Consider the following 11720-nt stretch of genomic DNA (forward strand, 5'->3'; position numbering starts at 1 on the left):
TGTCCAGGTTATGCAGTGCTGGGATTGAAGGCTCTGTGAATGCTAGGCATGCACTCTGCCTCTGTGCCACCACATCTAATAAAGTGAAAACATAAGTGTCTTCCCACTGATAAATTTGTCAACCTCCCTTCAGTGTACCGTTCCACGCTCCTTGCAGCTGTCCTGCATTCTGCCTTTGTCACCTGTGTCACAGTGAAAGGCCAGTCCTTGTATCTGTGTACAGACTCCTGTCTTTTTTGTGTACTCACAGACATTGCCTCTCGTGCTCTTCAGTAATCACACTTTACCCTTTATATTAGATCAGCAAACATGCATTGAGGTCATATGTCAGAAAAACCCCAAACCCTCTTTTAGCCAAGGGTGGCACAAACTTGTCCTTAGCTACCCTAGAGGCAGGAGGAAATGCTGAGGTAAGTTTTGTACTTCTGCTTGGTTGAGACTTTCCTTTTCCAATTTCTGATGACTGTCACACTGCCAAATGCAATAGACTCCCCTCAACCCCCGTCCTCCTGGACGTGGACATTTGGACAGATTGCTCCAACCTTAATGAAATACTTTTGTCTAGTTTGTGAAGTCATCTTGCCCTGGTTTTCTTCCACTATTGCTTCTATCATCTTTATGTGGTGGTTCCTAAATTTGAGTCTGAACTTTGAATCTTCTCTGAACTTCAGATGTACATTTCCTATGGTCTAGTCTATACCTTTAGATTTACTTGTTCATTATTTATGTGTGTGTACTTGTTCCTGCATGTGTTTTTGTACACTGTGTATACTGTACATCAAGGTGCCCACAGAGGCCAGAGCTGGTGTCAGATCCCCTAGAACTGGAGTTTCAGGCAGTTGGTAGCTGCCTGATGTTGATGCAGGGACCCAAACCCAGGCCCTTATCAAAAGCAATGTGTGCTCTTAACTGCTGAGCCACCTCTCCAGCTCCCCTATTCAATGCCTTTGGATATGTCTAATTTGTGTCCCAAGCTTCATATACTCTATTCTTTCTCCAATTTTATATATGTATAAATAACACCATATAGTTTTCTAGTCATACAGAAATCTTGAAGTCCCTGCTGTATGCTGTCTCTCTCTCTCTCTCTCTCTCTCTCTCTCTCTCTCTCTCTCTCTTTTGGTTTTTCGAGACAGGGTTTCTCTGTATAGCCCTGACTGTCCTGGAACTCATTTGGTAGACCAGGTTGGCCTCGAACTCAGAAATCCGCCTGCCTCTGCCTCCTGAGTGCTGGGATTAAAGGCCTGCGCCACCAGGCCCGGCTGTATGCTTTCTCTCTTACACATCAAGACTATTAGCAAATGCTAACCATTCAGTGTGATTCACATACAGAATCTGGCCATTTCTCTCCACCTTCATAAGTGGATACTTCAGCCCATGACTCTATATTCTCTTGTCTAGGTGATTTCAATGGCTTCTTCATTGATCTTCCTGCTCCACTGTTACTTGTGGAGTAATGATCCTTGTGGTAGTTTGAATAAGAATGGCCCCCAAAGACTCATGAGTTTGAATGGCCTACAGTGAATGGCGTGACTAGGGGGGATGGCCTTATTGGAGTAGATGTGGCCTTGTTGGAAGAAGTGTGTCCTTATGGCAAAAGGCTTGGAGGCCTCCTGTGCCCAAGCTATACCCAGTGTGAACACAGTCTCCTATTGCCTGAGGATCAAGATGTAGAACTCTTGGCTTCTTCAGCAACTATGTCTGCCTGTGCGCTGCCATGCTTCCCACCATGATAATAATGGACTGGACCTCTGAAACTGCAGGCCAGCACCAATTAAATGTTTTATTTTATAAGAATTGCCATGATCATGGTGTCTCTTCACAGCAATAAAACCCAAACTAAGTCAATGCTCTTAAAACCTCAATGAGAACAGGGGCTATGGCTCAGTGTGGAGCACTGGCTTAGCATGTGCAGGGGCGCTGCATTCAGTTCCAGTACTAGGAAGATTTTAAACCGTTCTTGTTAAGTTCCTCTAGTAGTTTTCCATCACATTTTAAATAGTCTAAAAAACTCCTTAATATTTGCTACAAGAGTTTGAATGGTTTGGCTTCCGGAAACTGTTGTGACTTCGTCTCCTTCTTTGTCTGTTCCAGCCACTAGAGATCCTTTGCTAGTCTTTGGCCATATCAAGCCTATTCCTGTCTTCATACTTGTTCTCTCTGAGTGGAACGTGCTTTATATGCACTGCCACATAGTGTATTCCTTCATTTCACTTGGTTATTCGCACAGAAAAACATCTCCTGACTGTATCTTGCCCTTCTTCATTCATTCTTTGGTTTTCTTTTATGGCTCTTATCTCTACTTGGCATTTTCTATTATTTTCTCTACTTCTTGAAAGCTAATTCATTAAAGAAGGGTCTTTTCTTTTTCAATATTCTCAGACTTTAGAACATTATTTGTGATATACCATGTTTGCTGAGTGAATAAATCATGTTTGCTCTCCATCTTTTAGAGTGTATATATTATATCTTATGGCAGTATATATATGTTTCAATTTTAACTACTTATTATTAGAAATATTTCCATATTGTTTCACTCTCATCACCACCATCCATCTCTAGAACCGAGGGAGGCTCTGTGCACTAACCCTGTCCACACCGTTCTACTTTTTTTTTTAATTTTTTTTTTTTTTTTTTTTTTTTTTTTTACTTTTCTAGTTTATTTTGTGCAGGATAGAAGTGCGGTGGTCAGAACCAAACTGTAGGAGTTGATTCTCTCTCTACCATGGGAGTTCTAGAATGGGACTGAGATTTTCAAGTGTAAATAAATAAATTACACGTATTGTGTCTGTGTCTGCTGTCTCTCTGGTTCTGTATTATTGTTGTTTATTTTTATGAGTATTTTTAAATTACATTTTAGTGCGTGTGCATATGTGTGTATGTGTATATATGACAGTGATTGGGGGAGGTGCCACAGTTCTTATGTGGAAGACAGGACAAATTTCAGGAGTTCGTTCCCTCCTTTTACCTCAAGGATCCCAGGGGTTGAATTCAGGTCATTAGTCCTGATGTCAGATGCCTTTAATGGCTGAGCAGTATCATGGGCCCTGTATCCAGGATTTAACCCAGGGCCTTGTGCACACCAATAGATAAGTGCTGTACCACTGAGTCATACCTCCAGCCCTGAATTTCTGTCTTTAAGAACAATATTCAGTCATGAAGAGGTAAGGTTTAAATATTTGAGGAGCTATATCAGTCTTTTGGATTTTTAAAAATAAGTGCCTGGTACTGTGCTAGGTGCAGGAAGACACACAGAACCAGCCCATACAGTTTTCTGTGTTGGAAATAAGAACATATGTGTTTTGTGCTGGGGTAAAGCCCTCCTACCATTAATGAAAAAGGAGAAAAGAAAAATAGAAGAAAGAGAAGAAAAACCAGGTGTACACCTAGCTGTAATACTAGAAGTGAGATCAGAAGTACAAGGCTTATTAGTAAGCTTGAGGCTAGCCTGGGCTACATAACCCCTTGCCTGAAAATAAAGCAAGAGGCCTAGAGAGATGGCTCAGCAGTTAGGAGCATGGCTGCGTTTGCAGAGGACCTGAATTTGGTGTCAGTACCTAAGTCTGATAGCTCACAGCCACCTCCAACTCTAGCTCCAGGGGTCCACACCTTATTGAGGCTTAGCACACTGATATAAACACATCTTATTTCTGTGTCACTGAATACTGAAATAGGGTTAGGTGGGAATTTTGTATTTTCCAGTTATTTCCTGCTTTTCTCTTTTTGGAAGTAGGGGGCTGGAATAGTTTCAACTTAATAGGAAAAGTTGCCTTTTAAAGTTCAAAATAACAAATGAACCAGCTAAAGCAAACAGTTCAGTGGCTTCAGTGGCTTATAGTTATTCACAGTGATGCCCGACCTCTGCAGTTATTCACAGTGATGCCCGACCTCTGCAGTTATTCACAGTGATGCCCGACCTCTGCAATTATTCACGGTGATGCCAGACCTCTGCATCTGGCCAGTTCCAAACCATCACTCTCAGAGAAAAAAAAAAAAAACAGTGTTTATTAAGAAGGTTTTTATTTTTGTGTTTGGGTTTTTTGTTTTGTTTTTAACATCTCTGCTTTTATTTATTTTTTTCTCTACTAATCTGTCTTTGGCCTCTATGAATTTGCCTAATCAGAATAGTTTGTGTAAATGCAGTCACACAACAAGGGTCCTTTTGTGTGTGGTTTGTCACATCTAGCTTAATGCTTCTGAACTTTCACCTTTATACCCTGAGCTGGCTCACCACTGCTACCGCCTTTCTTCTCTCTTCCTCCTCTTCTCTTTCTCTTTCTCTTTCTCTTTCTCTTTCTCTTTCTCTTTCTCTTTCTCTTTCTCTTTCTCTTTCTCTTTCTCTTTCTCTTTCTCTTTCTCTTTNCTCTTTCTCTTTCTCTTTCTCTTTCTCTTTCTCTTTCTCTTTCTCTTTCTCTTTCTCTTTCTCTTTCTCTTTCTCTTTCTCTTTTTTCTTTTCTTTTCTTTTTTTTTTGAGACAGGGTTTCTCTGTATAGCCCTGACTGTCCTGGAACTCAGTTTGTAGACCAGGCTGGCCTCGAACTCAGAAATCTGCCTGCCTCTGCCTCCCAAGTGCTGGGATTAAAGGCATGCGCCACCATGCCTGGCTTTTCTTTTCTTTTTAAAGATTTATTTTATGTATATGAGTACACTGTAGCTGAACAGATGGTTGTGAACCTTCATGTGGTTGTTGGGAATTGAATTTTAGGACCTCTGCTCGCTCAGTCCCTGCTCACTCCGGCCCAAAGATTTATTTATTATAAATAAGTACACTGTAGCTGTCTTCAGACGCACCAGAAGAGGGCTTCAGATATCATTATAGGTCGTTGTAAGCCACCATGTGGTTGCTGGAATTTGAACTCAGAACTTTCAGAGGAGCAGGCAGTGTTCTTATCTGCTAAGCCATCTCGCTAGCCCCCTCTTTTTTTTCCTTGTTTTTGTTTTTTCAAGACAGGTTTTTTTTTTTTTTAATGTAGCTTTGGCTATTCTAGAACTACTTCTATAATCCAGACTGGCCTAAAGAGATTCACCTACCCCTGCCTCCTGAGTGCTAGGATTAGAGACCTGCACTGCTGCTACCTGGCCACATGGGGATGGGGGTGGGTGGGGTGGGGTGTATGTTTGGGCTGTCTTTAAACTCACTTTGTAGTTTAGGTTGGCCTCAGACTTAAGGCTGTTCTGCCTCAGCCTACTGAGCAGCAGCCTAACAGGCAAGCATCACCATGCCTGTCAGCTTCTGGCCTTTGCACAGCCCTAGCTACTTATGTCCAGAAAAGCACTCAGTAAATACCAAGACCCTCACTGGGGGTGGGGGTCAGTAAGACTCAGTTTAGTTCTGTTAGATGAGCACAGTCTTACTGTAGTACATTCCACAGTTAAAGTATTAGTAGTAAGGACCAAGTGTAGACATCCTAAAATCTTACTTATATTCAGTAACCACTAAGAATATTTCCTACTAGTAATAGTAGGAACTCTTAAACAATACTGTTCATGCTTAAAATGTGAGAATTTAATGAGGACACTTCAAAAGACAGTGTGGTCTCAAATTCTAAAACAGAATATATTTATGGTTCTTAATATCCCATTCAGTAGGGTTATGCTGTCTCCTAGAACTTCTCAGTGTCCTTCTGTAATGAAATTATTTTAAAATTTGGGGGCTACAGAGATGGGCTCAGTGGTTAGGAGCATTGGCTGCTCTTAAGAGAACCTGAGTTTAATTCCCAGCACCTACATACCGATTCACAACCACCTATAACTCTAGTTGCAGGGCATCCAATACCCTCTTCAGAACTCTGTGGGTACTATGTGGTATACAGACATACATGCAAGCAAAACACCCATATAGATGAAATAAAAATAAAATAATTTTTAAAGTTTTAAAAAATATTTAAAATTTTTGTTGCTACATGTAAATAAGGACAGTTTCTTATATTTTAAACTTTGGGTTTTTTTAAATAAAAGGCTTCATATTGGTTAAGAATCAAAATTACATTTTTTTGTGTGTATGTCCTGATAAGATGTATAATTTTACAATTATTGGAAAATGAATGTTTAAGATCAAAGTTCAGTTCATTCCTAAAAACTCTCAGAACTTGGGAGGCAAAGGCATGTGAGTTTAAGGTAGCCCTGGATACTGTGTGAGGCCCTGTTCCAAAAAAGCAAGCAAGCAACCACACAGAAGAACGTCCCATTTTGTAGGTACTGGATCTTGGATGATAGTTCACATAAAGGGAGGGTGCTCGCGAATGGAAACAACATTGCCAAGCACGTGAGGGCAGTGTTCTCATTCCTTAAAGCCTGTCTGCCACTGATTCTCTAGCACTTATCTTTGTTTCTGAGTGGAGTCATAATATAAAATATAAAAGCTCTTAAAGCACCAGGCTAGTCTATAATCTGTGCCTTGTGATAATATATATGCTCGCTTAACTTCTTGATTGGGTTGATAAAAAAGGCTCACTCTTTTAGTAAAATCGTTGTTTAAATGCTTACTGCTAGAAGCCATATATCAAATTACACACACACACACACACACACACACACACACACACACACACTTTTTTTTTTTGTTTTTGAGACAAGGTTTCTATGTGTAGCTCTGGCTGTCCTGAAGCTCACTGTGTAGACCAGGATAGCTTTGAACTCAAAGATCCACCTGCCTCTGCCTCCCAGGTTTTGGGATCAAAGGTGTACACAACCATGCCTGGCTCTAATTTTCATCTTATTTTAAAGCTCGGTTACTAAAAAAGGTTTGTTGCAGCTCAGTCCATCTCTCCACGAGATCTACCATTCTTCCGGTAGTCTCTTCTTTTGTCATTACTAAGATCTCCTAATTGTCTCAGTTAGGGTTCACTGCAACTCTTATAAAGGGCAACATTCAATTGGGGGGAAGTTTGGCCTTTTATCATCAGGGTAGGAAGCATACATAGTGCCATGCAGGCGGACACGGTGCTAGGAAGATACACCCAGACCCAAAGGCAGCGGGACGAGAGACCGAGACGAGTTTCTTCCAACAATGCCACACCTTCTCCAACAAGGCTATACCCCTAACAGTGCCACTCCCTATGAGTCTTTTGGGGGCCATTTTTTCAAACTACCATACTAGTTCATTTTCAAAATAGGGTTACAAATAGATCTTTTCATATCTCAAAATCAATCTGTCTGTCTCTTTGTGTGTGTTTTGAGTCAGGATTGTGTAGCCCTGGCTAGCCTAGAATACAAGTTAAGCTTGCCTTGTGTCAGTCTCCTGCCTCTGCCTCTCAGGTTCTAAGATTACAGCCTGTGCCACCCCCACCCCCAGCCATATCTCAAACTCTTATTTTAAAAGTTTCCATTACCATATGCCTTGTTCTCATCTTGATGAGAAGCTGAGGGGTTTAGAAAATGATCGTAATTGTTACTCCTACATCTTTTGGTCAGTTTTCAAAAATCCTGAAGCTTAGGTTGCACTCCGTACCAATTAAATGAGAGAGTCTGGAGGAGGGAGCCCCAGGCACTGGCATTTTGAAGATTGCCAGATGATTCCAGTGTGTAACAAAGTGGAAACCATTGGCTTTTCTTACTTGCCATATTATAACTTAGACACTCCACCTCACCTTTATCTACTTTCTTGTCAGGGTTAAATAGATGACTTATAATGATGTATTTATCTACTTAAAAATGTTTATACGTTACATAAATGTTCTGCAATTATCACTGGTTTAAAAAAAAAAGTCCCAAGCTTGTACTTGAGCTGACAATTTTGACTATTTTTCACTCTTGATAAACTGCTTTGCCTCCTGATTCATGTGAGGATATGCCGAAGCGGGGTGTGTATGTGAGTGTGTGTGTGTGTGTGTGTGTGTGTGTGTGTGTGATTTTATTTGTATGAGTATATTTTATCTTAATTCCTTTTTACACATTTTCTATTAAGTTTTTGTTTGTTTAGTTTGAGACAGGATCTAAATGTAGCCTCAGCTACATGAGCCTGTCTAAGTAGCTAAGACTGGCTTTGAACTCCCAACCCTCCTACCTCCACCTCCCAAGTGCTAAGATTACAGGCATGAGCTATCACATCTGGCTATCCAGACTTTTTTTTAGATAATAAAAGGCAATACTTTAAACTTTGTAGATCTGCTTGGATTCATACCTAGCTCCTGGGTGTGCTTTAAAGAGTGAAAAAAATGTCCTAAAATTGGGAATCTGGTGAAAAACCATAATTTATGATTATTTATGGACAACTTGTCGTTCTTGTCTGAAGATGTGTCTGTTGAAGTCTGCAGCCTGAGGGGCTGAGAGTGAGTAAACCGTCCTTTCTTTCTAGATCTTCATCTGCTGGTGGACGTGGCCTGCAAGCAGGAACACTTTCCAAAGGAGGAGGAGTTAAAAGAATGAGGAGGAGCTGGATGACAGCCATGACATTGTGCGCTAGCCACAGCTGGAGGGGACAGGCACTGCACGTGGCACTCTGTTGGGAGTTTTTCAGTTCTGTTAAGGGAAAAAAAGCATTTTTTTTTGTTTTGTTTATTGAGATTTTGTTAAATTGAAAATTGGGAGTTTGGTATTTACTACAACTGTTCAGTTCAGATTGCTTACCTTGACAAACTGCTAAACATCTAGCGGCCCTTTTTTTTTTTTTTTTTAATTTTTTTTTTTTTTTTTATGCTGCCCAGATTCCTTTCAAATGAAAAGTCCTGGCCTTCAAGAAGCATCTAAAGGCTACTGTGTTGATGGTACTGGAGCAGTGTGTGTGCTGAGTGGTGATGCCAATTTGAACTGTAGTCAGCACAGTGTCGCCTGTCTGAAGCCACAGTGTGATCCTTTAAGGAAGAGGGTATGATAAACCAAGACACATGAGGTCACCAATAGCACAAGTCCAAGAGGGTCAGGGAGCCCAGGGAGGACGTGCTGGAAAACGCTCATTTTCTAAGTGATTAACCAAGAACATCTCTTGTTTCTGAACCCACATCCTGTTTCGAGAGCAAGGCACCCGGACTTGGCCCGCCCATCAGACTAACAGCCTCTGATTCTTTAATACTAATGGGAGTGTTTTTTCCATTTTCATGTCTTTCTTTAATTTGAATGATAAATTATCATAAATAGTAAGAAAGTTTTGTTAATATCACTTACATAAATGTCTTCTAAAGAAAAATATTTAATTTGTTTAATTATATTTATAAATGCTGGTAGATGTAAAAGTTTTAAAGCTTTGTATTTTTATTAACATTGCAGAATAGAAGGATTAAAGGATACAAGTGTAATTTTATTTTTGAAGGGTAAATGTACAATATGTAAACAAAAACATTGAGAGGTTTAACACTGTTTTCTTATTTTAGATTTTTACATTCAGCTAGTATAAATTCTCATCTATAAAAGGTATTGTGTGCAAATTGGGGGGGGGGAATTGCTTGGTATCGCTTACTGGAAGCTATGCTGTAATTTAAAACAAACCTATATTTGAATATTAAATGGCTTAAGCTTCTGAGAGACTTTTGGGCAGTGGAGTAGACTGTCACCATTTTTTCTTAACCCTCTGTAGGACTGTGCACTGAGTAGTCGAATTGTGGGTCTGTTTTTAAGGAGAGGAAGGACATTTTGGATGTCCAGTTTTGTAGTCGATCCATGTCCACCCAATGACAGCAAGCATTTTTGTGATTTAAAGGATATTAAGGACTAGAACTTTCTTGCTGAATACCCCCCCACCCTGTTTTCCTAATAAGCACTGAAGAAATAAAAGGAAAGTCTGTGGATTTAAAACTAATGAAGCAAGCAACACTTATGTGGCATTACCACTGTACCAAACATTGCAGGTTCACAGCTCGCTTCCTGCTTTGTGCTGGGCCTTCCCAATGGCATTAGACCCAGAAGTGTTCCAGAGATCAAGCTGCTCTGGAGGGTGAGCTCTGGATTAGTCCACAGCAACTCAGTTTAGTTTTGAAACTAGGTTTTGAAAAATGACTCTCTGACCATCATCTAATTAGACTATTTGTGCTCCCTCCTGGGCACCTAATCATCTTTACTAGGGAGGCTTGAAAGATACACAGACGGTCAGACTTCTACATCTATCCGTGCCAGATGTCTTGGCAAAGTAGGTGAAAAGGAGACCTGACTTCTAATGAAGGACCTTTGCCTTTTCTCTGTTACATTGAAGAGATAGTAAGCTATGTCGGTGATAGTTCTTCCCCTCGAGATTCCTTTCTTAGCCTTGTGGATATGGAAAGAGGTAATATCTTTTGGGGAACATGTGTCAAGCAGGAGCCTTGGCACAGACATGGTTTCAGTGGTCTTAAGGCTTGATCAATGAAATGCCTTGATCAGCTCTCCAAACATTTTTTATATATGAGCACACCAGATAAAGGAGCTGGATCTCCTGCTCTACTCACATGCCTGGAACCCATCTCCTAAAGCCATCATCAGTGACTTGTCAAATAGCAAGCAGTCAAGTGAAATGTGCACGTGAACTAGCCAGCAGGGCCTGACACACTCTAAGTTCCTGTCTAGCACCTTAAACACCAATCCGTTTCAATCAGTCAACAATAAAATGAATGTTCCAACTAGACTCTTGTCTTGGTTGTTTTACTGTTTTATTGGTTGCCAATAGAAAATTTAGTCATTATAAGCAGCTGGGTAAAGTTCAAAAACTCAATGTATTCTATTTTTCAAAGAATCTGATTTCTCTCTCTTTCTCTCTGCAGTGCTGGAGATGAACTCAGAGCCTGGCATGCATGCTAGGTAAACACTGTACCTTGTCTCCTTGTTGAGACAAGGTCTTGCTATATAGACCAGGCTAGCCTTAAACTTGCAGTGATCCTCCTGCCTCTGTATCTGGAGTTTTGCATTTCAGGTGTGTGGCACCATCCACAGTCTGCATTAAGGTTATTCTTGGCTACATAAAGAGTTAGAGGCCAGCCTGGGATTTGTGAGACCAAGACACTGTCTCAAAACAGTTGTCCAGACCTTTAAAAATATTCCTTTTAAATAACGATTAAAAATTAAATGTTTCTAAGAATAAGGACAGTTCTTCTACATACTTCATAGAGTCCTGGGTTTAGAAAAGGATGAGTTGTCTTCAGTAACTTTAGTCAATCCAGACAGGAATGTGATTGCTAAGGATGCTCTGTCGGATGTGTAGGATGAGGCTGGGGCTGAAGACGCCACTGAGACCCAGAGCACTGGCCCCACATGCACAGGCCCTGCATTTAGATGTCACAGGCACCACAAAGAACACAGTGCCATTTATAGCATTTTCAGGAAGGGGCTATGGACTATCAGATCTAATTTGAATAATAATTTACCTTGTCATTTTGGTAATGTAAGTGAACTATGTATTAGTGCACTAAAGTACAGAGTTGTTTGGCTTGATACCAAGTTCATGATAAATTTATTTCAACATTTCCAGATTTCAGAAATTCCGTGAGAAAGAACAACCAAGTTTATAAGTTTATATTTTTAGTTTTCAATTAAATATGTATATTAACTATTAGTTGATTACTCTGTGAGTTTCAAGAAGGAAAAGGTGCAGTCTACTTAGAAGTTATTTTGTTGTTTCTCTTTACCCTGAAGATATTTAACTTGTACTAGTGTTCTACAATTACATGTAGTTTTCAACATTTTGATATGTCACTCTATTGCCATGGTTAAGAGCTAAACATTTCGGCCATCAGTGGGAATAGAGGCTCCTTGGTCTTCCAAACTCCATATGACCTAGCACAAGGCAAGGCCTGGGCCAAGTAGTGGGAGTGGGTGGG

At 40.4% G+C, this 11720-nt stretch overlaps 1 protein-coding gene across 1 annotated transcript in view; it reads left to right on the forward strand.

Annotated features, from left to right (window-relative positions):
- Positions 1-10531, forward strand: part of Hsf5 (heat shock transcription factor 5) — a 46985-nt gene extending 36454 nt beyond the window's left edge. The window contains exon 6 of the mRNA XM_021213463.1: positions 8297-10531. Coding sequence (XP_021069122.1) covers positions 8297-8367 — 71 coding nt within the window. The 3' untranslated portion in view covers positions 8368-10531. The remainder of the gene's footprint in view (positions 1-8296) is intronic.
- The last annotated feature ends 1189 nt before the right edge of the window (positions 10532-11720 follow it).

The sequence above is a fragment of the Mus pahari genome, chromosome 14 (assembly GCF_900095145.1).
Source record: "Mus pahari chromosome 14, PAHARI_EIJ_v1.1, whole genome shotgun sequence".
Lineage (NCBI taxonomy): Eukaryota > Metazoa > Chordata > Mammalia > Rodentia > Muridae > Mus > Mus pahari.